Genomic DNA, 26,720 nt, shown 5'->3' on the forward strand with positions numbered 1-26,720 from the left:
CCCGGAGGGCGACGCGCGCGCGGCCCGGCGAGGCTGAGGGGGCGCCGGCCCGGCCAGCGCGCCGCGAGCCGCCCGCCGAGCGCCCGCCCCGCCGTGACGTCACCGCGCGGCTCGGCCAATCGGAGGCCCGCCTCGGCCTCTTAAAGGCGCAGGCCCGGCTTCCAGACCCGGGCGGACAAAAAAAAAAAAAAAGGCACAATAAAAGGGGAGGGGGAGAAGCCCCGCCCCCCGCGCCCCGCCCCTCCTGGCCGTCCCGCGGGGCTGCGCGACGCGGTGACCAGGTGGTGCCACCGGCTCGTGTCGTCGTGGCCTAAGCGAGGCGCCCGCCCAGCGCCCCGGGAGTGGCCCTGCGGCCTGGCTGCGGCCGGCGGGCGCTCCACGTGGTGGGTGGGGGTGGGGGCGGCGGCCGCGACCCCTCCCAGGACCCCGTTTGCCCCGCAGAGGCCGGAGCAGCGTGGCGAGGGCCCCTCCCTGTGGGCCTCACGGATTCTGCCCCTTTCTTCTTGCTGAGAGCACGGAGTCACTGGCCCCGGCGGGGTTTTTTCTAGTGGGGCGGGAATAAGTTCAAGGAGGTCCTCGCTCGTGCCAGGTACGTGGGCGGTGGGACCCCCGCTCCGCAGGGCTCATCCCCCGGAGCTCCTCCAAGCACACTCAGAGTCCTGTCGTTAACCACGACGGGCGTGAGTTTGAAGGGTAAACCCGGATGCACACAGCCCCAAAAGGTTCCAAAAGAGGAAATAATGAAGCCAAGTTTCTTCTCCATCACCTGGGAACAATTCCAGCTTCATGACTAAAGGGCAGAGGATGTGGCTCAGCCATAAAGCAACATGCCTTGCATGCATGACACCTGGATTGATCCTGAGCAAAGCACATGCATACACACACACACACACACACACACTATTCACAGCCTTGCATGCATGATAACTGGATTGATCCTGGGCAAAACGCGCACACACACACACACACACACTACTCACAGCCTCACACACACACACACACACACACACACACACGCTACACACACACACACACACACACACACATGCTACTCACAGCCGGAACTGAGCCTTCCAAAGCAGAAGTATCTAGAAATACCACTTTTCAGCCTGCAGAAACAGTGGTTCCATATGGTCTAATTTTCCATATGGTCTAATTTTACATCAGGCAGGTTCCGGGACTTCAAAGCCTGCCTGGGTGGGGGCCCTGTGGGAGGCAGGCTGGGTAGGCCTGGGAGGGCAGGGGTCCTGGCGCCAGGCCTCTTAGCCTCCTTGATCTGTGGGCTGCTCTGGAACCAGTTTTGTCCCGAGTTGGAGGAGGACTGAACTCCCTGATCCAGGGTCCCTCAGGAGCCTCGGGAGAGCAACAGGGACAAAGGCCTTGGAAGCAGGCTGGCCCTTCCCTTGCTGTGTCAGGGAGAGGCAGGCCAGATAAAGGGGCTGCCTGCCTTGGGAGTCTCCCCACTTGCCCAAACCAACCCTCCCAGACAGTTGCAATTGTCCAAAAATCCAACTTCCCCTCCCCCCCAGTGGTGTTCAGGACTTACTCCTGGCTCTGCACTCAGGGAGCACTGCTGGTGGGGTTCAGGGGACCATTTGGAGTACTGGGGATAGAACCCAGGTTGGTCGTGTGCAAGACAAATGCCCTACCAGCTGAACTATACCTCTGGCCGCAGGAAGTCCAGCTTTTGAATGACTGTCCTATTTTTTTTTTTGTTTTGAGGCACACCCAGCAGTGGCCGGAGCTGCTCACAGCTGTGCTTAGGGACCGTTCCATACCAGGCACTCGCCCAGGCGAAGCAGTCTGCCTCACCAGGCTTGCCTGAGAACTTTTATCCTTGGTTTTTACTCCTAAGTGGCCTAAAATATTTGGCAAGAAATTCTACTTTTTGGCCGGAGTAATAGCACAGCGGGTAGGGTGTTTGCCTTGCACGAGGCCGACCCGGGTTTGATTCCCAGCATCCCATATGGTCCCCTGAGCACCACCAGGAGTAATTCCTGAGTGCAGAGCCAGGAGTTACCCCTGGCTTTGAGCATTGCTGGTATGACCCAAAAAGCAAAAAAGAAAAAAAATAGAAATTCTACTTTTATGTTATTTTTGTTTTGGGGGCCACACCCAGCAGTACTCGGGTTGGTCCTAAATCTGCACTCAGGAATCATTCCTGGTGGGTTTGGGGGACTGCATGGGATGCTGGTGATCAACGCGGGTCTGCTGAATGCAAGGCAAATGCCTACCTGCTGTACTATCACTTTGGCCCCCAATTTTTTTTCTTTTTTTTTCTTTTTTGGGTCACACACAGCGATGCTCAGGGGTTACTCCTGACTCTGCACTCAGGAATTACTCCTGGCGGTGCTTGGGGGACCATATGGGATGCTGGGAATTGAACCTGGGTCAGCCACGTGCAAGGCAAACGCCCTACCTGCTGTACTATCGCTCCAGTCCCATAGCCCCCAGTTCTACGTTTAGAATTTTATCCAAAGGATACCCGTGCACGTAGAAGAAGATTAGCAGGAAACTCCCTGAGGAATAAGATGGAATTCCTTAAATATAAGCAGGTCCTTCCACATAGGTGTTTCCTGGTTTCTAATTTCCTTATATCATTAATTCAAATAAAAATAAAAATTCTGGCTAACCTTGAATAAAAAATAACTTTATTTTTAGGACCTGCTTTTGTTATATTTTACAGGGCATTGCCATTTCCTTTATTTATTTAGGCTTTTTTTTTGGGTGACACCCAGCAATGCTCAGGGGTTCCTCCTGGCTCTACACTCAGAAATTACTCCTTGCATTGTTCTGGGGACCATGTGGGAAGCCAGGGATCGAACCTGGGTGGCCACATGCAAGGTAAATGCTCTTCCTGCCGGACTATAACTCTGGCCCCAGCTTTAAACGCTTTAAACTTCTATAAAGTGAAGTTTCCAAGAACCTGTCGGCTTGTTCAGCGAGGACTCACTGTATTTTATAGCCCAAAGAAAGGGGCACAGCCAGGTTCCTGGTGCAGAGTCAGTGCTTGATGGAAAGATGTCTGTGACACGTTGCTGAGTGGAAAACAACTTTTTAAAAAAATCTCTTGAGCCTTTCGGAAGAATAAAGTAATGAAATTTGCTTATAAATGGATGGACTGGACATGGAGTATCACACTGAGTGAAGTGAGTCAGAAGGAGAGAGTCAGGTTTAGAATGGCTGCATTCACTTGGGGGATATCAATGTACATAGATAGTGTAAGACTGATATCCAAGGCAGGATAAACAGGGCCAGGAGGCCTGCTCAGTGTTGTAAGCTTGTCACAGGCTGTGCGGGGGGCGGAGGGCAGTTAAGATGGAGAAGGAACCAACTTGACAATAATAGTTGGAAATGATCATTTTGGACAGGAACCGAGTGTTGATTTTTATTTTTATTTTTTGCTTTTTTTTTTTGGGTCACACCTGGCGATGCACAGGGGTTACTCCTGGTTCTACACTCAGGAATCACTCCTGGCGGTGCTCAGGGGACCATATGGGATGCTGGGATTTGAACCTGGGTCGGCTGCGTGCAAGGCAAAAACATCCTACCTACCCGCTGTGCTATCGCTCCAGCCCCCTGGAACCGAGTGTTGAAAGTAGATAAAGATATACCTGATAACCTTCCAGGGTCTGTGTTGCAAACCATAAAGTCCAAAAGGACAGAGACAGAGAGAAGAAAAGTGGCTGCCATCGTAGCAGGCGGGAGCGGTGGGACGGGTGGTGGCGGGGTGCGGGGGGGACATTGGTGATGGGAAAAGCACACTGGTGAAGGGACGGGCGCTGGAACATGGTAGGACTGAAATCTGGTCACCAACAACTTTGTATCTGTGTACATCACTGTGATTCAGTTGAACAAATAAATTTTTAAAAAATCAAAAGAGGGTCGCAGAGAGAATCTAGTGAATAGGGTGTTTCTGGCAGGCAGCAAACCCAGACTCGATCCCCAGCACCCGACATGGTCCATCACGCCTGCAGGGACTGATCCCTGAGCACCAAGCCAGGAGTACGCCCTGAGCACTGCTGTTTGTGCCTCCTAACAAAAATAATTGATTCCTATATTTGTATGTATTTCAAAAAATGGTCATGAAGTTAATACTAGTTATCTCAGGTGAAGGAGTGATTTTTATCTTCTCCTTTATGTTTCCATATGCTTTCTTGCTTTTTTTTTTCTCTTTGGGTCACACCCAGTGTTGCACTCCTGGCTCATACACTCACGAATTATTCCTGGCAGTGCTCGAGGGACCATATGGGATGCTGGGAATGCGGGTCAGTGGCACGCAAGGCAAACGCCCTCCCCGCTGTGCCGTCACTCCAGCCCCTACTTATGCTTTCTAGTTTCAAAAAAAAAATGTTACTTACATACATTTGTTTTTAATTTAAAAAAAGAGCAAACAGCAATTGCTGGGAGGAGAGAACCCTTTAAGGCAGAGGGTATGATCCGGCCACCCTTGGGCGACATTCTGTGTTGCTTAATCCTCACTATAAATTCCTAAAGACTGTGAAGGCAGAATCAAGGCGTGGGAAAAAGTCGCTGCTGGAATTGCTGAGAGCGCCACAGGGGGGCCGACCACACCCGCCAGTGGCTCCAAGGCCAGATTTCCTGGGAAAACACAAACGCCGGGCCAGAGGGAGCCCGGGGATCATGGTTCTTGCCTTGCACATGCCGACCTGGGGTTCAGCCCCGACCCTCCCCACACCATATACGGCCCTCCAAGTACCACCAGGAGTGATCCCTGAGTGCAGAGCCAGGAGTAAGCCCTGAGCACTTTTGGGTGTGGCCCCCCAAAAAAACAAACAAACAAAGGAAAAAAATGGAAATGGCTCCCTTATTAGTGTCTTTTGTTTGTTTTTGTTTGGGGGCCACACCCAGCAATTGCTCAGGGGCTCCTCCTGGTTCTGCACCCAAGAAGCACTCCCGGTGGTGTTTGGGGGACCCTAAGGGGTGCCGGGGATCTGGTTGCAAACACCCTACTTGCTATACTATTGCTCTTTTTTTTTTTTCTTTCTTTCACAAATGTAGGCCAGGCGTTAACCTAAGTAGCTGTTTCATTTTTTTGCTTTTAGTTTTACATTCTCTTTTTGGTGTTATGGAAGTCCAGTTTACCAATTTTTTTTTTCTGGTTTTCCAGTTCGTGCTTGGTCTGGGGGCCACGCCTGGTGGTGCTCAGGACTTACTCCTGGCTCTGTGCTCAGGGGTTGGTCACTCGTCGTGGGGAGCAGGCAACCACCTGGGCTGTTGGGAATCGAACCCGGACCGGCTGTGTGCTAGGCAAGCCGCCTCCCCCTGCTGCGACCAGACAGTGAGCAGAGCCCCCGTGGCAAAGACTTTCTGCGAAGTTTGCAGCATTTTCAGTGGCCTTTGGGTGGAGTTTTCCAGAAGCTGTGGCTCGAGCGGAGGTTTGCTCCTTTTGCACAAGCCGCCCTGTGCTCCAGCCTCAGGGGTCAAATATCTGCGATGACAGTTCAGGATGGGGCTCAGTGTGGCAGGGGCCAGCAGAGGGACGCATGCCCCTCACGCCTCCTCGACTGGGGAGTCGTTGTTCTTGCTGAGTTGGCTCGAGGCCCTTCTTCCCCTTCCCGATCTCTCTCTCTCTCTCTCTCCCAGAAGTTCCCTGGATAAAACAAACCTTGACCAGCAGGCCGGGGCAGGCTGGCGGTCTGGCAACATCCCTTTGAAAATAAACAAGCCCAGAAACTGAAAGGCCGGGGCCTCCCTGGGGACCACTCGGACACGCAGTTGGGGCCCCGGGCATCCGCCACGCGTGGCTCCCTGCAGAGGCAGAGCACAGATGGCCAAGCATGATTGCTTCAGAGGGGGCCCTTGGGGGGACCCCCCCTCACAAGGAGAGGCCCCATTGGTGGGGGGGGATCGAGTCCAGGTGGACGCTAATAGAGTTGTGCGGCTGAACAGCCCTGAGAATTGGAAGAGTACCACCCCTCCAGCACCCCTGCCCCCCTCTCGTATCTCCCTTTATGTAGATGGGGGAAACTGAGGCATCAGGGAGGACAAAGAAATATGAGAGAGTGGGTAGGGTGGGTTTGGGGGTTTGATTTTTACTTTCTGGATTGTTTCCTTAAGGGCATTTGTAATCCCATAGGATTCGCTCTTCGAAAAACGAGAGCGACGAGATGGGGCGGCCCCCAAGCTGTGGCGGGGGCTTTGCACGGCCCTGGAGAGGTCCCGGCACCTCCATCAGGAGGGAACCACCGGGAGGGGGCCTGTCCCGGCACAGGGGAGTCCCCGGAGGCAAGCTCTCCCCGGGGCCAGGCAGAGGGCACAGAGCCACGATGCCCAGCTAGACGCCTGATCACAAACGGTCAGCGCACCCTGGGCTGACTCCACAGCAGGACACAGAGAACAGAACTCTTCCCTCGGTGCTCTTCCCTCTCCAGCCCCCAGCCTGGTTGTCACCGAGTCTAAGAGTTATTTTTTTGGTGTTTCTGACCACTTTGTTTGCTCCCGCCGGCCAGTCTACCCACAAGGGAAATGATGTGATGATTCTCTTTCCTTTCTGTATTATACCCTTCGAATGATCACTTGTTCCCATTCATTGCACCAGTTCACTTATGTCAGCGACAGAACGTGGCACAGAGCATGCAAAGCCCCTTTACCCAGTCCCCTGTCACTACCCGGGGGCGAGTGCCCCATTCTCAGCTGCTGTGAGCATAAGGTGCCAGTATCCTTTTAAGTTAGTGTTTTTGTGTCCTTTGGGTAAATGTCCAGGAGTGGATTCTCTGGATCGTATAGAATTTTAATTTTAATTTTTTTATTTTTGTGGTGGTGGAGAGAATCACACCCAGAGATGCTCAGGGGTTACTCCTGGCCCTTGACTCAAGAGTTATTCCTGGGGGCTGGAGTGATAGCACAGCGGGTAGGGCGTTTGCCTTGCACGCGGTCGACCCGGGTTCGATTCCCAGCATCCCATATGGTCCCCTGAGCACCGCCAGGGGTGATTCCTGAGTGCATGAGCCAGGAGTAATCCCTGTGCATTGCCAGGTGTGACCCAAAAAGCAAAAAAAAAAAAAAAAAAAGAGTTATTTCTGACGGTGCTTGAGGGGGTGGGGGTTGAACCTGGGTCAGCTGCGTGCAAGGCAGACGCCCTGGCTCCAGCCACTGCATTTTTATGCTTGTGAGGGCTTTCCTCGCTGCTCTCCATAGCAGCTGCAGAGATGGTAAATATTTTTGACTTCCGAGTCGACATCTCCGTAGCAACTACAGTTAACTACGGTTACGGGTGTTTGTGTGTTGCCCGTGGGGCGGGTGGCCCAGATGTGAGGTGATTTAGGCGTGCAGTTACACTCGGTGACATCCCCAGGGCCACATCACCTCAGGATGCTGCTTCTTGTCTTCTTTTTTTGGTCATTCCCAGGGATGCTCAGGGGTTCCTCCTGGCTCTGCACTCAGGAATTATTCCTGACGGTGCTCCAGGGACTATGTGGGGTGCCGGGGATCGATCCCAGGTCAACTGCATGCAAGGCAGGCGCCCTCCCCGCTGTGCTGTCCCTCTAGCTTAACCCCTGAAGTCACATGACTCATGACAGTTGTCAGCTCTGCTGTGGTGTCACAGGAGCAACCGAGGACAATCCATCAGCCCCTGTGTGCTGTGCCAATAATCCTTTTTTTTTTTTTCTTTTTGGCAATGCACAGGGGTCACTCCTGACTCTGCACTCAGGAATTACCCCTGGCGGTGCTCAGGGGACCATATGGGATGCTGGGAATCGAACCCGGGTCAGCGGTGGCGTGCAAGGCAAACGCCCTACCCGCTGTGCTATCGCTCCAGCCCCTGCCAATAATCCTTATTTACAAGGGCAGCCGCGGGACCTGGGGACCCTCTTCCAGGACCCTCCTGCCCGGAGCCCCCTGGAACCCGCCCAGGCCCTCCTCTGGCCTGCGCCTTTCTGGCCAACCACGGGGCGCACAGACACCGCCCAGGGCTCAGGGAGGCCAGATGCGCTCACAGGGAGGGCACCCAAGGGACAAAGAGCAGATTGAAAAGTCTCTTGAGAGCGTTTGAGGCAAAACAGACTTTGTTATTGCTGCCAAGACCTGGGAGGGAAAGCCACTGACCCCGGCTACCCAGAACTCTGGGCACCACTGCCCACAGGCCCAGTGGCCTGGCCAGGCCCCGCTCCTCAGGCGGGGAGTGCAGCAGGAGGGCAGTGCGGGTCACTGGAAACTCGGACCCGTGCAGCGTTGCTGGGCAGAGCGGCCAGGGCAGACATTTGGGCCCAAGGCTGCCCTCCCTGGCACGCCTCCCTCTGCCGGTTTGCTGGGAAGTGTCCACTGCTGCCCAAAGCACTGGCCGCTGCGGGGTGTGCTGGAAGGAAGGGGACTCGGGCCGCGCGGCCAAGCCTCAGTCGCAGGCAGGCTGCGCTGGTGGGGGAGGGGCGGGGGCCGCGTGGCTCTGCCCCTCCCTGAGCCCAGCAGCCTCCAGGAGGAACCACCTCAGTGGGCACAGCAGCCCTGGGCCCCCATCGTCAGCCACACCCACGCCGGCCACGCTGCCCTGGCCACCACTGAACCCCCACACCCAAACCCTGACCCTTTGAACCCCAGCAACAGCAACCCTGTGGGATAACACTGGTTTGTCCCTGCTCCTCCCGCAGGGAGCTTAGGTTTATTGAGCTACTCCCACCACAGTGCTCCCGAGGCACACCCAGTTCTGTTTCAGGTACTCCTAATCCTATACTGCCTTTCTCTTTCCTTGATGTCCTCTGCATGGTTTAGCATGGCCTTTTTGTATAGACACAGGAAGACAGTTGGTGCTATGCCTTTGTAACATGGAAGTTCACTGACTCCGAATATTTATTCCTGGGCGTCTGTCATATTTACTTGACTGAAGCCTCAGTTGCCCTTACTTCCTAACACCCCCAAAGGGAGGGTCCCAGCGAGGGACTTGGACAGACCCTGGGCAAGCAGTAAGCTGCCCAGGCATCGAAATGGGACAGGCTAAGCACCGTAAGCATGAGACGGTCATGGAAGAGCCACCCTTTTAATCTCTTACTGCGTTCCTACAAAATGACTGGAAATATTAGTATTTAACATGCTTGTTTGAGAAGAAAACCACTGGGAAGGATGAGTAAAAAGAGGCTGCTAAAATCTCAGGGCTAGGACGAATGGAGACGTTACTGGCACACGCTCGAGCAAATCGATGAACAACGGGATGACAGTGATATAGTGATATCTCTTCCTAGACGAAATGACTAGAAATAAATGGATTGCTAGGTAAGGAAGGAGAAAGCAATGTGCCCTTAGATGGATCCTGCCCTTGAGCGGATCTCCTGCTGATCTAGAGTGCTAACCCCCATGAGATTTTGTCCTTGAGTTAATCTAGAAGTTCCCCTGTCGGCGGTGCTTTACACGTGTTTGTTATGATAATGTCCAGTGGCCCCTAGGTGTACCCCACCCTCCACGACTTCTGCGTGACTCACACCGTGAGACCTGACAACCAGCCTGTGGCCCGTGCCTTCATTGTCCAGTTTGTCCATCGCTGTTGGCCAGCCAGGGGGACGGTTCTCAACCACCGAGCGCCCCCGTGCTTGAACTCACACAACCCGAACCCTGACCTGTTGTACCCCAACAGCCGCCCGAGCTCTAATGTTTAACCCCAACAACCTGATAGCAACATTATGCCTGATTTTACACTCGCAGGAACGGGCGAAGATGCTCACCTGCCTCAGCTCGCAGCTCCGAAGGGCCACAGCCCCAGGGACAGAGGGGGCTTCAGAAACCCCCGACGGGGGTGGGGTTTGCTGACTCGAGGCCACAGTCCCTTCCCCAGGGGAGCGCGGGCAGGACAGCAGCTTGGGGTCCCAGTCGCGCCCAGCGTGGCTGCCCAGGGAGACAGTGTCCTGGAGGAAGGAGGGTCTTGGGGAGACTCAAGGGACCCTCCTGGGCTCCGGGCTGATGGGGGCCCGGGGCTCCCACTCGCCATCTCCCGACCTTCCCGGTCAGGGCCAGGAGGCCCGAGCAGCATGAAGCAACCGGGTTCTTCCCCTGCCCGATCGCCGGGGGCAGCGCCAGGGGCTGACTCACTCTCAGACAGCACTGGGGCCGTGCCCACCCCAGCCCAGACATGTGGGTGCTCCTTGCTGCCCTGCGCCCACCTGTGCCCACCCACACGGCTCAGACCCCTCCCCCACAGCCTCACTGCGGCTCCATCTCCAAACTCCCCCTTTGTCTGCCTCCCAGGAGGTAATAGGGCCCCCTGACTCCCTCCCCACCCTGCTCTCGGGCATGACTGAGCCCGCAGGGGTGAGGCCCGGGGAGCAGGTCAGGGGGGCCGAGAGAAAGTAGGGTCTGACTGAGGCTGGGAGAGCTCGGGGACGCAGGTGCGGGCAGCACCCAACAAGGGCCCTCGCATTGGTGTCCCGTCAGGCTGAACTGCCCGCGTCGAAACAGAAGTGGCCGGGCAGAAGGGATCCTGCTGGAACCGGCACGTTAGAGGAAGGAATGGGACTCGGGGGTCTGAGAAACGGGGACCCGTCACATCCGGCTGGTGCAGACAGGGGCACCCCCTGCAGGCAGCTGTCCACGAGGAAGCGCAGTGGGAGGGGCCGGGAGGGTCCCGCAGGGCTTCGGGGAGAGCGGGGCGTGACTTTGAATTTTTTTTTTTTTATTTTCTGAAATGGAACCATTGTACATTGTACAAACCATATCTACTGATGGAATAAATAAGTGAAAAATCATACTGCTGTACAACACACCAAAAAAAAAAATCCTAGGAGAGAAAACAAAAATCACAATTAGGAAACTGAAAAAAAAAAAAAAGTCTTTCTAACCAGGTCCTCGGCCGCAATGGACATTCCAAAGCATGATGTCACTCGTGGGGGGCGCCCCATGCCCTCGGGGGCGTAGGTGCCGCGCTCTCCAGAACACACACGGGGGGGGGGGGGCTGCGCTGCCCCCGAGCCCTTGGGTGCGGAGCCAGGCGTCCAGGGCCCCGCACCAGGGGAAGACTGACCCCGGGGCCCCGCCCTGCCCGGGGCAGGAAGCTCTGAGATTCGTGGTGGGAGGGGGCGCGAGCAGGGGGCCGGCGGCTCCGGGAAGTGGAAGCACATCTGGATTTTGCAGTCTTCGAACTGCACGGGAGGCGTGGGAGGCCCGCGGCCCTGGCGCCCGCAGCGCACCCCTGCCTCCAGGCACTTCAGAGGACGTCGAATGCCAGCGTCGTGATGTCACCTGCCCGCCCCCCGCCCCCCGTCTCTCGAGCTGCCACAGACACGGAGGTGCAGGGACCCTCTCGGCCGAAGGGCCTGAGCCATGCGTGCGTGCGTGCGTGCGTCCCTCGGCCGTCTTGTCACCGCTTGTTTCCTGAAAAGACCTGGACATCCAAATTCACGGTCGTGTCCTGGTGGAGTTTTGCTGCAGAGGAGAAAGTTCTGGAAGTTGAGGGTCTGGAGGTAAAGCCGCCGGAGCGACTTGGCTGAGGTGGAAGCGGCGCCCGCCGCCGCCTGCGAACTGGATGCAGAGTGAGGCGCCCTCGCCCGCTGTGTCTTGGAAAGACAGAAACCTTTCGGCCGTGCCAACCTCGAGATTCTCAAAGTTTTTTTTTTTTTCCCTTATTTTAGGAGACTTTTTTTTTTTTTTTTTGCATGAGGTATTTGAAATTCAGGAACAATTTGATTATTCTTGAAGTGCAGGAACTAGACTGGCTCCCTTCAAAAAAAAAAAAACCCAAAAAATATCACAGCCGTGCCCTTGGCAACTCTTAGGAAACCAGATCTGGCAGCCGCTTCCTGTGATGGTGGCCGTTAGAGTCACACTCCAAGGTGGTACCTGAATATGCACCAATTAACAAACCAAACCCGCGCCCCGCTGACTCCAGGGGAGTGGGGGCTCCAGTGCAGAGAGAAGGGTCCGAGGATCCAGAGGAATTAAGAGCAAAGCAGACCCCGGAACCGAACAGGGCGACGTCTGTCCAAAGGGGCCCCTCCGGGTCGGCGACAACAGCCGGGTGGCGGGCAGTGGGGCAGGCAGGAGCCTCGCCTCTCCCTGGGGCCTGGAGGTCTGCCCGCAGGTGTGGGGGACATGGGGGGCAGCCAGTGGCCTCCCAGCCCTTCGGGCGTCCTCAGGAGACAGCCCCGAGGCAGCCTGAGAAGCCAGCGTGTCCGGCGCGGTGGAAGAAACTGATCCGGCAGGGGTCAAGGGTGGGAGGGCCAGAACATTCTACCGGCTCTGCTCGTCTGGGGGGGCGAGCCTGAGACCCCCCAGGAAGGGCAGTGTCCTGACATCAGAGCCCCCTCAGCCCCTCACCCCGAGCTGGGGGATCAGCAGCCTGCGGGGGGGGGTTTCCCTCCTCCAGGCCAGCCCCGCTCCCCTCGGAAACATGACCCAGTGGGCACTTTGCAAAGGGAGACGCAAAAGGACCAGGAAAACATGCCAGAGGTCACCTCAAGGGCACAAGGCACAAAAAAAGAAAGCGGAAGGACAGGGGCCGGCAAGGAGCCCCGGGGAAGCGGGGTCCCCGACGGGCACCCCCCCTCCACAGCTTCTACCGTCCGACAGACGTGGAAAATAAAACACAGCAGCAACACAAATGGGGGGCTTGGCTTCCCGGGCGCGCGGCCCTCCTGAAGGAAGTTCCTCAGCGCCGGAGACGGCCGGCGGGGCCCGGGCCTCGCATGTGGTCGACGCGGAAGTTAGCAGTTCTGTTCGCACCTTTGAGGCTGGCCCGGGCGACGCTGTCCGAGAGTGTGGCCTGCTGGCGGCGGGCCGAGGGCTCGGCGGGGGGCCCGGGCGCCTACATCTCCTCGGGGCTGGGCTGCGAAGACTCCAGCTTCATCTTTTTAGAGGGCGGCACCCCCTCCAGATCCTGGCCGAGGAGGGAGAGGCAGAAGAGCTGGTGAGCAGCGGGCGGGAGGTACCCGGGCACGTGAGTGCCCCCTGCAGCCCTCCTCCCAGCGTCCCCGCGCCCCAACCCCCAGGGCCCCATGTCCCTGCCATCGCAGCTGCCTCGAAGCCCCCGGTGCCCGCACACCCCCTGCTCCGCACCCCGGCAGGAACGAGCGTCCATCTCCTGACCCCCTACTGGCCTCTGCGAGCAGCGCGGGGACCCTCCTAAGGGCCGCCCTGGGCTCAGCATTTGCTGAAGGTCATTCTGGGGGCCGAGCCCCGCAAATTCCCGCAAAGCTCAAAAGCAGGTTCCAGGGCCGGCGAGGGCAGGACAGACCACGCAGGGGTTTCGTCTGGGAGTCCTGGGCTCAACGCCTCCCAGCCCCCCGTGAGCACTGAGCCTGGGGCCACCATGAGTGTGAAGCCGGATGCAAAGGCTCACCCCAGGCACCCTATGGGCCTGTCACCCAGCCCAGCCCCAGGCCGAACTCAGGCTGCGGGCCCCCCCAGGGACCAAAGCATAGACGTGGGTGGCCCGGCCCGCCTGGGCCCGCCAGAGGCACCTGAGCGATTGCTGGCGTCTCTGCGGCCAGTCCTGCGTCCCCCGACGGCTGCCGTTCCACCTTCTCGGAGCTGGTGGAGTGCTCCATGGAGGACTGCGAGTTCTGCTCGTCCGCCGCATCTGCGGGCAAAAGCACAGCAAAGGGGCCTCGTGGGGCTGCAGGGGAGGCTTGGCTTGTGGGCTGCGTGGCCGTGGCGCCCCCTGGTGGACGCCAGGACAAGGCCGGGAGACGGCCCAGGCAGCACTTAACTAAGGGCACTTAAACTCTCCCACAGAGCACAGGTCGGGTTGGAAACCAGAGATCGTAAGAACGGGGAATGCCCAGGGGTCTGGCTGGCCTGGTGCGAGGTCCCTGAGCCCAACCAGGGGGTCTTCGAGTGCCTACAGCCAGACCCCTAGAAGCTTGACCCTTCTTGGGCATTTTCAGATTTCATTATTCACTTGCCAGTCTTTTGGGGGGAGGAGGGCACACAGCAGTGCTCAAGGCTGACTCCTGACTCTGCTCAAGGATCACTCCTGGCGGTGCTCAGGGGACCCTATGGGGCCGGGGCTTGAACCTGGGGCTGTCACGTGCAAGGCAAGCACCCTCCCCACCGAACTATCGCTCTGGCCCCTTTACTTGCCACTCTTTATTTTTTATTTATTTAGCTTTTTGGGTTATGCCCCACGATGCTCAGGGAATACTCCTGGCAGTGCTCAGGGGACCCCTACGGGATGCCGAGGATAGAACCTGGGTCGGCCACGTGCAAAGCAAATGCCCTCCCCGTTGTACGACCGCTCTGGCCCTGCCACTCTTTATTTTTAAGTGCTGGCTACTCCTGGCAGTTCTTGGGGGCGGGGGGATGGGAGGGGAGGGTGTCGTTCCTGCAGTGTCAGGGACTAAAGACGGGGGGGGGGGGGTCCTGCTGCGCTTTGAACCGTCTCCCTCGCCCCAACTGCACCTTGAAAACCCACATTGGGGGCTGGAGTGATACGGTAGGGAGGCGTTTGCCTTGCACGCGGCTGACCAGGGTTCAATCCCCGGCATCCCATAGGGTCCCCCAGCACTGCCAGGAGTGGTTCCTGAGTGCAGAGCCAGGAGTCACCCCGGAGCATCGCCGGGTGTGACCCAAAAAGACCCACATTAATGGAGTCCCGGGAAGGCCGGGCATGTGGTTACCGGCCGCCAGAGACCCCGGGAGACAGCAGCAGAAACGGCAGCCTGGAAGGGGAGAGGCGGGTTCTGGAGGATGGGGGAGGAGGGGCCGCACCCAGAGGGCCCTGACCACGTCCCCCGCAGCCAGGGCGTCGCAGAGTGCTGCGTGCACACGGGCCGACCCCTCTGCAGAGGCACAGCCAGGCCCCGGGTACAGGGGCCTTTCAGGAGGATGGGAACGTTCTAGAATCAGAGGTGGCAGCTGCTTAGCCTTGTGAATAAGCTTAACACCGCCGAGCTGTCCGCCCTTTCTTGTTTTTGTTTTTGGGCCAGAGCTGGCGGGTCTCCTGGCAGGGTTCGGGGCCCGCACGGGGTGCTGGGATCCAGCCCCGCTGGCCGCGCTCTTGCGGAGTCCCGACTTCTCCCGTGAGAAACCATCGCTGAGGCCAGGGAGATGGTTCACTCGGTACCACCCGGTCGCCTGTGTTCCCGAGCCGAGTGGCCCTCGCACTGAACCGCCAGCCCGGTTGGCTGAGTGTCGCCGGGGCTGGTTCTGGGGGCCCGTAAGCACTGCTCGGGGGGCCCCCCACACCCACCAATAGATCAGCCCGCTTGGACGGTGGCAGCGTTCACGGCTCGCCAACGAGCTTCCTCGCGCCGCCAGCTGGCGAAGGGACGTGCCACCATGCCAGGCCCTGCTCTGCCCACAGCAGCTTGGCCGAGTCCCAGCCGGCCCCCCGGGGACCGGGAAGCTTCGGAAGCCCCCAGGGTGGCCGGTTGCCGGGCTGGCGGCAGCACAGGGACGGCGGCTGAGTCCCGGGAGCACCGGGCCGAGCGGCTGGGAAATCGTTTCCCGGGGCCTAAATTTAGCGCCGGGAGCTGGGCCTGACGTCAGCCAGTCCCGGCCCGCCGCGTGCAGTAAACAAGTTCAGGACAAGGTCAGTGCGGCCGGCGGGCGGGCCGCTGGGGGCCGCTCGGTTCCCTGGACGCGATGCTGGCATCGGGGGAAGCCACCAACGCCTGGGGGTGACAGACACGGGGACCCCAGACACCGTCCCCCAGCCGAGCTCTGCGGCTCTCCCCACTTGCAGCCGGGTGCGAAGCCAGGTGGGACCCACCCCCACGTGCCCGCCCGTGGAAGGACCCAGAAGGCAGCTCGTGTCAGGCGTGGCATGCGCATGGCTTCTCTGGCCGCACTGTAGCCCGCCCGGGGGACACCGGTCCCCCCCCCAGCCCCGCCCTGGCAGGCTCTGGGGGTCGGGCCACGGGGTGGGGGCATGCCCCAGGGCTCTAATGGGGTGGCACTTCTAGGGTGGTGCCTGGGGCTCTGAGGGGCCCTCGCGGAGGGGAGCTGGGGTGCTTCCCAGCCCTGAGCACAGGACGAGCTCCCGCCTGTCTGGGGCTGGGCAGACCCCACAGGCTGTGCAAAGGGCCGGGGCGGCATGGGTGGGGCTGCCCGCCTCTGGCCCCACCCGGGGCCACTCTCAGAGCTGCGGGGGCAGCAGGGTCGGGCCATGCCAGAGCAGGTGCCGCCTCCCGGCCCGGCCACACGCAGCCGAGTGTGCAGGATGAATCCACACTGAGGGAGGGGCTTGGGGCCGCCCGTTCCCGGCGCCACCGTCTTCAGTCCCAGCAGCCGGCGGCCACGACACCCACCCAAGAGCCCCAGCACCGAGACTGCCCCCCGCCCCGCCCGGGCCCTGGTCCCCAGGTTCCTCTGCGGGCAGCTCCTGGGTCTGCCTGACGCACCCCAGTGGCCACCGTGTGCTCCACCGGCCCCAACCGCCGCCAACAGCTCGTACCTTCCACCCCGGGGAGCTCCTTGCCCTCGGCCTGCGCCTCGTCCGCCTTGGCATCAGCGCCGTCCCCGGGCGCGGCGGGGGTGGGCTCGGGTGCGGGGCTCGAGTTCCTGCTGCTCTCCTGCTTGACGGGGGAGGCGTCGGCGATGGAGCTCTGGTTGCTGTTGTCATCTGCGGGCAGAAGCGGCGTGAGGCGCAGAGGAAATACACCCAGACAGGAAGTACACACACTCGGACAGGAAGTGCACACTCGGGCAGGAAGTACACACTCAGACAGGAAGTACACACACTCGGACAGGAAGCACACACACTCGGACAGGAAGCACACACACTCGGCCAGGAAATATACACACTCGGACAGGAAGCACACACACTCAGACAGGAAGTACACACACTTGGACAGGAAATATACACACTTGGACAGGAAGTACACACACTCGGACAGGAAGTACACACACTTGGACAGGAAATATACACACTCGGACAGGAAAAACACACTCGGACAGGAAAGACACACACCCGGACAGGAAGTACACACACCCGGACAGGAAATACACACACTCGGACAGGAAGTACACACACTCGGGCAGGAAGTACACACTCGGACAGGAAGTATACACACTCGGACAGGAAATACACACACCCGGACAGGAAGTACCCACACTCGGACAGGAAATACGTATACCCAGGCAAGAAACACAATAGACAGGAAGCCCACACACTCAGACAGGAAACACACACTCGGACAGGAAATACACATACTCGGACAGGAAGTAGACACACTGAGACAGGAAATACATTCAGACAGGAAGTACATACACCCAGGCAAGAAATGCCTCAGACAGGAAACACACACACTCAGACATACATAGCGCAGCCCCCCAGAGGCCCCCAGGGCACCGTCGGAGGGAGAGAGGCAGCCTCGGGCACAGAGGGTTTGGGGACCCCCAGACATTTCCCCTTTGGGGCCTTCTGGAACTGGGTGTGCCCAAGGGGCCCAGAGGCTCCAGGCCAGGAAGCAGTGCCAAGGCCAGATGGCCCCTGGGCAGCGGCACCCAGACAGCAAAGGAGGGAGAGAAACTAGGGACCCACGGGGTGATCACCCCATGGACATGCGGCAGGCCCGAGCCAAGAGGACAGAAGGAGAAGCAGGAAGAGCTGAGAGAAGGTGGGAGGGGGGCAGTGGGAGAGCACGTGACTCCGGGTTCCACCCCGACACATGCGGACACACACACACCCAGACACAAAGAAATACACACACAGACATGCAGAGACGCACACAATTAGACACAGAGCCATACACACACACACACACTCAGACACAGATACACCCAAACACACACACACTGATACACACCACACACGCACAGCTGTAGGTGACGTTCTGAAAGGGCCGGGGGAAGCGGGTGGCGGCGGGGGACTGCGGAGGCAGGACGGGGTGTGCGTCCCTCCCCGCCCCGTCTGCCTGTGGGAGCGGAGTCTCAGGGAGACCCCACGAACCCCCACGCCCTCATCCCCCGTCACCCCACAAGCCCAGGGCGAGGGTCTCCCGACAGTGCTCCTAAGTGGGAAACGAAGGAAGCTCATGTCCACGGGGAATCGGAGGCCGAGCTGGGGGTCCCGGGGCAGGCGCCCTCGTCCTGGACATCACTGGGGCTCCCTGGGGCCTTTCCTTTTCCTTCTCTTTGTTCTCATAGCTCGGGCTTACTCCAGGCTGCACTCAGGATCCCTCCTGGCGCTCGGGGGCCCGGGGGTGTGGAGGCGCGGGGGGCCAGCGCCCTCCCTGCTGCCCGAAGCCCCCTCCCAGCGGCACTTTCCAAACCACAGCCTCATTCGTCCCCGGCCCGCGGCGCGGAGACTCGGCACGGAGTCCTCCAGGCCCGCCAACCCCTCCCAGGCTCCCGGGCCCACCCTCTGCCTGCCAGCGTGCGCCCCCACTCGGGCGCCCGTGACCCCGGGAGAGAAGAGTGTGGGTCCGGGCTCTCCCCGAGGGAAGCTGAGCTCTGGGGCCCAGCCCCAGCACCCACGCCACCTGCTGAGCACTGTGACACAAGGACAAGACCTGTTCTGCCCAGGGAACAGGGCTGAAGTCAGCCACCAGGACCTTCCACTCAGGAGGGACGTGAACACGTGAGCAACTCAGTGCCGCTAAGGCGGTTAGCAGGAGGGAAGGGAGGAGGGAGAGGGGAGGAAGGAGGAAGGAGGGAAGGGGGAAGGAGGGAGGGGTGAGGAGGACAGGGTCACCCTTTCTGGGGTCTCCACGCCCTGCCTCCGTGCAGATGGTCTGCTGCCACTACAGCCCTCACTGGTGGTGTTACTCTGACCTCACGGTGCTAGAGACCCCCAGGGCCGCCTGGCAGAGCGCAGGGACTGGGGGGTCCTTCTTGGGGGCGGGCCTGGGTGAGCCCACGAAGCTCTAGAGCTGCTTAGTCCTAAAGATCCCGGCTCTTGGCATCGACAACACCAGGGGCACCGAACTGGGGGCGGAGCAGCCGGGGCAGGCCAGGCCAGGGCAGGCCAGGGCGAGCTGCGGTCACGCTTGCGGGGAGGGAGGCCGCGGGCAGGGCAGCCCTGGCCGGCCCGCGCTCACCGTGCATGTCCATCATGCCGGGCGAGGAGCTGTTCTCCGGGGTGGTCACCTCCGAGCCGCACTTCTCATCTTTGCCCTTTTTCTTGTTTTTGTTTTTCTGGAGCAGAAACAAAGCAGGAGTCAGCAAGGGCGCCGGGGTGAGCCTGTCTCCCGCTCAGGCCCCTCGGAGCCCACCTGGACGGCTGTGCTCCCCCCGCCCCGCCCACCCTCGGAGCGGGCAGCACTTTCCCAGCCCGGGGCCAGCAGCCCCTCGGCCGAGGTCAGCGACGGTGGGGACTCAGGGACTCAGCTGACCACGGCGGGCTCAGAGCGGCCAGCGACGGTGGGGGACTCAGGGACTCAGCTGACCACGGCGGGCTCAGAGCGGCCAGCGACGGTGGGGGCTCAGGGACTCAGCTGACCACGGCGGGCTCAGAGCGGCCAGCGACGGTGGGGGCTCAGGGACTCAGCTGGTGGTGGGGCAGGTGTCCCGGGAGGAGGGTGTGAAAGGGTCTTTGTGTGTTGGTCCCAATCTTTGCAACGGGACAGAAGCGGGCAGGAAGTGAGCTGTGTCCGGGAGAGTCCAGGTTTGAACCATGCAGTGATGAGCACATGTGTGTGTGTGGGGGGGGTGGGGGCAGCCTTCTGGGGCAAACCTGCAGGAGTCTCGGGGCCCTCTAGCCTTTCACTGTAGGGGGCGCATGCTGGGAGCACAGCCATCAGTGATGAAGGAAAAAGGAAATGTGAACTGATTAAAAAAAGAAAAAAAAACAGGGCCTGGAGTGACAGCACAGAGGGGCGGGCGCTGGCCTTGCATGTGGCTGACCTGGGCTCAATTCCCGGTACCCCAGAGGGTCCCCTGAGCCCTGCCAGGAGTCAGCCCTGAGCACCACCGGGTATGACCCCACAAAAAACCAAAACAAAACAGAATTGTCAAGCGTTTGGAAGGACAAAAGGCAGCACAGCATTGTGGCTGGGGGAGGCAGGTCCCCCCTCTGGTCACGCAGGGGAGCAGCAGGGGGCGGGCCTGGGAACCTGCAAGCCGCGCCCGGGCTCCCCCAGGGCTGCCCCTCCCAGAGCGCAGAGCCGCCGTCACGCTGGGCTGCGGCTGACGGGGAGTCGGCACGTTCCCGGCCGCGTCTGGGCTGATGCACGCAGGCGCGGGGCTGTGCTCGCCCAGGGAGGCTGCGGCCAGCCGGACGGGGTCAGTGGGGGATGGAGGGTCGACTCCCAGCCCAGTACTCCTGGCCCAGCTCTGCGGTGCCCCCCCCACCTCCCCAACATGCCATTCTCCCCCCCCCATCACAATCCGCTTGGCACGTCCCTGATGTGCCTGTCTCATGCGATTCTATAATTATCTTCCCGCAACGAGATTATAAATTCCTTGAGAGCAGGGACCATGTTTCCCCGCGCCCACCCGACACCTAATGCTGGGCGAGGCGTTGACGGGGGGGGGCAGCCCCACGCCGCACCCTCCGGGGGTCCGGGCAGCCGGAAGCAGAGGGACGACACCGCAGAGCCTGACGCAGAGGTCTGTGGTCACGCAGGGGCACGAAGGCCGTGCAGGCCCTGCCCTCCCACGCCCCCCCGGAGCCCGGTCTCGACCGGGCACAGAGGGGGGTGGACGCGGGGAGCCACTGCTGTGGGCAGGCCCCAGGGCGGCAGGGCCCCGTGGGGTGACAGGCACCCACAGAACAGGCGCTGCTCCCGGCTGGCCGGTGGCCGGCAGGGAGGACACCTGGACAGGGCGGCGGCGCAGCCGGGGCTCCCCCTAGTGGCCGGGAGGAAGCGACACCCCGGCAGGACTGGCCCAGGCTCTGCCCCCCGAGGGCTGCCCCCAGCACCGGGCCCCGAGGGCGCCGCCGGCATCCCAGCCTTGAACAGCTGACTTGGGGGACTGAGAGGGCGGGTCACGGGGAGCGGGCCGGGGGCAGCACCCCCACATACTCACATCGTCAACCTTGGGCTCCGTCACAGGGACCCACTTGTAGATTCTCAGGGACGTGTCACCCACGGTCACCCACTTCTTCTCCCTGCGGATGAGGAAGGGCCATCACCAGGGCTGCGGGCTGGGCCCCCCACAGACATACACGGTGCAGAGACAGACAGAGCCCCCCCACCAACCGGAGGGCCTGCGTCTGGCCCGTGGGCGGGGGTCAACACAGGGGCCTCGAGGGGGAGGGGAGCCCGGACCCCCCACTCCTTGGCTCTCAGGTGAGCACCCGCCCCTGTCTGACTGCCCATGGCCTCACCCAAAATAAGGAGGCTGGGGGGGCTCGGGAAAGCGGGAGGCCAGGCCACCCTGCCAGAGGGGACAGTCACCCCACTGTCACTCCCAGGGGACAGCGGCTCTGCCACGTAGGGAGTGGGGGGGCTCGGTCGATACTCGTGAAGGGCAGGAGGAGGAACCGCTGCCCAGTCCCCACGCACCCGGACAGGAGCCCTCGGCCCCCCGCAGGGCAGAGGGGGCACCTCTACTGTTTGGGGGCTTTTGTTTGGTTTCGGGCTTCACCCGGCGGGGACCACAGGGGGTGCCAGGGAGCAAGGCAAGTGCCCTCCCAGCTATATGAGCGCCCCTTTGCTGTGAGCTGGCTGCTGCCCCCACGCCAGCCCGGGGTCCTCCCCTCTGCCCCTCCCCCGCCACCTTCATCCCACGGGGGCTTCTGACCAGCCGCCCCCGGGCCTCCCGTGGGTGTGGTGTGGACTTGCTCTGAGCGCCCCACTGCGTTGATGGGGGTGCTAGTCCCTGCCGCATCGGGCAAGTGCCAGGCTTGGGAAGGCCACTTTGGGGGCACACGGGCCTGCGACTCCCCAGCCCAAACAGAGCCAAGTGGCAGGAACCTGCCATAGGCAGGAGGGAGGCGCGGTCTCCGCCCGGCTCCACATGTCCTGGGGTGGCGCCAGGGACAAAACAGGCACCAGGTGCTCTGGGTGGGGGGTGCCGAGGGCTCTGCCACATGCCAGGCTCTGTGCCAGGCACTTTATTGACCTGCCTGGCCCCTGAAGATGCCAACGGCCCGGGAGGGGGGGGCTCCTGCAGCCCAGAGGTGCAGGACCCCCGGGGCCTGGCCACACGGCAGGTCGAGAGCAGCACCAGGAGTGGACACCGGCTCTGAGCCCACGGAGCCAGGCAGAAACGCACATACGTGGCCAAGAGTCAATGGTGCGGTCAGTGGCCCCGTCTGATAAGGCGAGGGTCAGCACGCGGCTCCTCCAAGCCACACCCTCCAGGGGTCTCTCTAGCTGTGGCCACCAACGCAGGGGGAAGCGCTGACCACCTACGTGGGACTGGGCCCTCAGCCCAGCCTGGGGAGAGAGACAGGCCCGGCTCGACCCCCACCCCCACCCCAGGGAGAGACCAGCAAGGTGGGATGGCACTTCATGGACGTGACACGGAAGCTTGGGGTTTCAGGGGCGAGGGCTCCAGCAGCACCGGAGCACACACGGGGCTCTGGGGGAAGCTGAGCGCCCCCAAACCCTAACCGGGCTGTCAAATACACAGCCAACAGCCCTGTTTTCCCTGGCCCACTGGGTGCTTTAGACATTTTGAATCGATGGGGCCGGAGACACAGCACAGTGGGGAGGGCATTTAACTTGCACACGGCTGACCCAGGTTGCATCCCCGGCATCCCACATGGTCCCGGAGTGCCACCAGGAGTAATTTTTGCGTGCAGAGCCAAAAGTAGCCCCTGAGCATCGCTGGGTGTGACAACAAACAAACAAAACTTAAAAATTAATTTTTTTAATTAAAATTGTGAATCCATGCTCAAGGCCCCTCTCCACATGTTCGGACAAGCCTCACGCATGAAGGAACCAGCAGAGGAACCCAGGTGTGTGGGACCCGGGGCTGAGATCTCCAAGCCTGCTCGGATTGGGACTGGGCCTCTTATGGCCTCAGAGAACCTGGCAACCTGGCAAGCTACCGAGTTTCCTGGCCGCATGGGAAAACCTGGCAAACTCCCCATGGCGTATTCATATGCCAAAAGCAGTAACAATGATGGGTCTCATTCCCCTGACCCTGAAAGAGCCTCTAATGCAGCACCATTGGGAAGGACAAGTTAAGAGAGGCTGCTAAAATCTCAGGGCTAGGGTGAATGGAGAAGTTACTGAGACACCTTGAGAAAACCGACAATCAACAGGATGATGATGATGATGATGATGATGATGATGATGATGATGATGATGATGATGATGAAAACTGAATCATGGTAGCAGGAGACAGAGTATAATGGACAGGGCGCTTGCCTTGCACATGGCCAACCTGGGTTCGATCCCCAGCATCCCATAAGGTCCCCAGAACACCACCAGGAGTAATTCCTGAGTGCAGAGCCAGGAGTAAGACCTAAGTACCGCCGGTGTGACCCCCAAAAGAAAGCCCCAGATCCTCCCACCAGTGGGGACCGGGGCCCAGTGTACCACGACAACCCCAACCTGCATACCACGGTGGCCTGGCTGTGCCCTGAGCAGGCAGCGGGTTTAGCAGCTTTGGGGGAGGCAGGATGTCAGGGGCAGCACCCGGGTCCCCCCAGACAGGCTCCGACAAAACTGAAACCCCCAGGCCACAACAACCATTTTGCTTTGTTTTATTTTGTTTTTGCCATCCCTGGCTGTGCTGGGGGACCGTGAAGATGGAGACATGCGGGGCCCTGTAGGCCGTGCTCCAGCCTGCGCCCCTGCCCGTCCCGAGGCTGGTTTCTGCCGCTAACCCTGGAGCCTCGATACCTTCCGGCGATCACCAAGGCATTCTTTCGCAGGTGCCCATGTCTCAGGGCTGGGCCCGGCCCCCGTGGAGCCCGCCTGGTGCCTGGACCCGCCCCACCCCCAGGCGGGCAGGGAGCCCAGAGCTGTGGAACTGAAGCCTTCTTCAGGGAAAAGGCCTTTGTCTTCACCATCGAGGGGACCCCCTGACCGACCAGCCCGTACACCCCGGCAGCTTCGAACCCCCAGATCCCCATGAGAGCCTCACAGGACAGGGGGTCTCGGTCACGGTGGCTTTTTCCAGGGATAGGAGTTAGGGGCCGGCAGGGCTGGCCCAGGATGGATCTCAGAGGTCAGTGAGGCAGAGGGAAAGCGGGAAAACAGCTTCCTGGGCACCCCAACCTCCCCCCAATCAGAATCTCAGTGCGGCGTGTCACGGGGGGGGGGGAGCGAGAGTAAGCCCCCAACACTGCAGGAGTCGGTGCACTACGAGGTATTTTTAAACCCCATTTCATCGCTGATTTGAAATTCAAATGCAACTGGCTGTCGCGTCGTACTTGCTAAATCGGGTGGCCCTAAGATGAGGAGGTCCCCTCTAGTGGGGGTTGGGCTGGTGGCCCCAGGTCAGGGACCAACCCCACCTCACAGGGGTGAGGCCACATGGCTCCTGGGGTCCGGGGAACCCGGGTCCGGGGAAGACTTTTTCTTTTTTCCTGTGAGGGGGAAACACTCAAGTTGCTGCACCTGGTGATGGGCTGAGCCCAGTGGGCACTCTTGGGCACCGGTTAAGTGCCCCCACGCCCAGGGGTCCTCGGAGAACCCCCACAGGGCAGTCCACGCAGTAGAGGGTCAGGAAAAGTTTCAAGTGGCCAAGGTCACAGTGAGAAAGTTGAGTGCTCTGCCAGGGAGGCCGGGGCACGCGCCCTCAAACACAGGCGGCCGGGGGTGCGGGGTGGGGGGGTGACAGAGCCCCTCGCATCAAAGGCCCCGGCAGCAGACGGGGCAGAGCTGGTGAGAGTCTGTCCATCTGTCTCCCACAGAGCAGCTGCAAGGCCAGCCTCCTGGAGCAGCTGGCAGGGATGGGACCAGGCCCCCCCAGAACCGCGGGCACCCAACTCCCGCCTCACGTCCCACCCGGGCTGCGAGCAGGACAGGGGTGCCCAGTGCTTGCAGGTCGGGTGCTTGGGCCTTGCAGCTGATCCTGCCATTTTTAAATGGCCAGGCGGGGGGCCCCCCCGGGCACCCCACTGGCCAGGGGAGCTCTCACGGCCCAGCACGAAGGGTCTCAACTTATGGACGGCTTCCCCTTCTCACGGTTCTGAAAATTCTTTGTCCCACTGGAGCCAAACCCAGCCCAGGGCGGGCATGTGGCCGGCCATCTGCCTCCAGCCCTTTCCAGGGGACGCCCGGAGCACGTGGACTCTATTGATTCCCCTCCTGCCTTTCTTGTCGGGTTGACTCAGGAAGGACAGCTAACTTGTGACACGGCGGTGGGTGGCTCTTTGGGACCGGGGCGCGCCGGGCTCGGCACCCCCGGCCCGGGCCGCCTCCTTTGCCATCTTCCCAGCCGGGCGGCCGCGGCGGCGGCGGCGGCGGCGGCGGCAGCAGCGCCGCGCCGGCCGGGGACGGACACTCCGCCCAGGACGCGGGGGCTACGCCTCTCCCTCCCCGACCCCGCACAAGCCGTGGGAAAAAATAATAATAAAAGTTGAAATCTGGGCGCCGGGAGTTTTCAACAAGTCTGCCCCAAGCCCGGAGGTCGGCGGCGGGCGTCTCCGGCCTAACCTCGCGGCGGACCCCGAAAGAGGCCACACACACACGCACATACACACCTACACACGGCACACACACACACACGCGCGCACACACACACGTTCAATCGAGAGACTCACCACGAGGCCCCCGCGCGCCGGGACGCACCGGGGGCCGAGGAAACGGCCCGGCCCGCGCCGAACCGCGCCGTACCCCCCCACCCGGGGCCGAGAACAAAAACGCCTCTCTCGGGAAGGCCCCCCCGGCTGCCGGCGGGGGGCAAGACCGGGCTCGGGGCCGCCCGCTGCCCCCCGCGATCCGCCCCGCCGGCACCCCCGGCGCCGGGGCGCGCGGGGCCGGGCCGGGGCGCGCGAGGGCGCGCGGGCCGCGGGGGGCCCCCCGGCCGCCGCGTCCGCCCCGCGCTCGCCCCCGTCCTCCTCCCTCGCCCAGAGCCCTCGCTCCAGGCAGCCCAAAGCGCTAAATTTGAACGGCTCGCGCTCCGCAAACTCGGCAGACTCGAGGGCGCCGGGCCCGGCCGCCGGCGGCCCGCGCCGAGGCTGCACAATGGAGCCGCCGCTGCGCTCCCCGCCGCCGGCCTCGCGGCCCCGGGCGCGGGAAGCCGCTTTCATGTGACTTGCACAAAACGAAATGGCTTCTGGGGCCGGCCCCGGGCCCCCTCCCGGCGCCCGGCCAGGTGGGCGGCCGCGCGAGCGCACCTGGGCAGCGGCCGCGGCCCCGGCGGGCGCAGGTGACCGGCCCGCGGCGGGGGTCGCGGCGCCCCGCCGGGCTCGGGGGCCGCGGCGCGGGCGCCGCCGCTTACCATTTGCGCACTTTCTCGATCGCCGCCATGACCCGCTTGATATCATCTTTGGCCCGGCTCCTGGTCTCGGCTCGAACCGACCTGCCCGACATGGTTCTGGCGGAGAAAGAGGCTGGGGAGCGCGCCCGCCGGGTCCGCTCGCTCCGCGGCGCCCGCTCACTCACTCGCGCACACACTCACACGCACACGCGCGCACACACGCACTCACACACACAGACACGCGCGCGCACACACTCACACACTCACACTCACACTCACACACACACTCACACACACACACACACACAAAGCCCGAGCCGCCGCGCGCCCGGGCCCAGTGCGCAAGCGCCGGGCGGCAGCTGCCGCGAGCAGGGGGAGCCGCGCGGCCCCGGGGCGCCCCCGCCCCGCCCCGCCCCGGCCCGCGCCCCCCCGAGGCCCGGGGCCACCCGGGACGCCGGGCGCGCGGACACTTACTCGGGGGCCGCAGGTGCCGGGGGGTCCCGCCGGGGGCGCGGGCTGGCCGCGCCGCGGGCCCGGCCGGGGGCGCCTTCCGTGGGCGCCAGCTCGGC

The 26,720-nt window shown here is 61.4% G+C and overlaps 2 protein-coding genes across 2 annotated transcripts; one reads left to right on the forward strand and one right to left on the reverse strand.

The window, feature by feature from the left end:
* Positions 1 to 11,503: 11,503 nt before the first annotated feature.
* On the reverse strand, positions 11,504 to 26,496 carry BCL7A (BAF chromatin remodeling complex subunit BCL7A). Its single transcript, XM_055147338.1, has 6 exons — positions 26,173 to 26,496; positions 20,854 to 20,935; positions 18,924 to 19,020; positions 16,337 to 16,504; positions 13,401 to 13,519; positions 11,504 to 12,817 (listed from the first exon to the last, which is right to left on the reverse strand). Exons 1-6 carry the CDS (start codon positions 26,262 to 26,264, stop codon positions 12,746 to 12,748), a joined length of 630 nt encoding a protein of 209 aa, XP_055003313.1. The 5' UTR covers positions 26,265 to 26,496; the 3' UTR covers positions 11,504 to 12,745.
* Positions 17,199 to 19,508, forward strand: LOC129407114 (translation initiation factor IF-2-like). Its single transcript, XM_055147337.1, has 2 exons — positions 17,199 to 18,463; positions 19,030 to 19,508. The coding sequence occupies exons 1-2, from the start codon at positions 17,553 to 17,555 to the stop codon at positions 19,214 to 19,216; spliced, it is 1,098 nt and encodes a 365-aa protein (XP_055003312.1). The 5' UTR covers positions 17,199 to 17,552; the 3' UTR covers positions 19,217 to 19,508.
* Positions 26,497 to 26,720: the final 224 nt, after the last annotated feature.

The sequence above is a fragment of the Sorex araneus genome, chromosome 9 (genome assembly GCF_027595985.1).
Source record: "Sorex araneus isolate mSorAra2 chromosome 9, mSorAra2.pri, whole genome shotgun sequence".
NCBI lineage: Eukaryota > Metazoa > Chordata > Mammalia > Eulipotyphla > Soricidae > Sorex > Sorex araneus.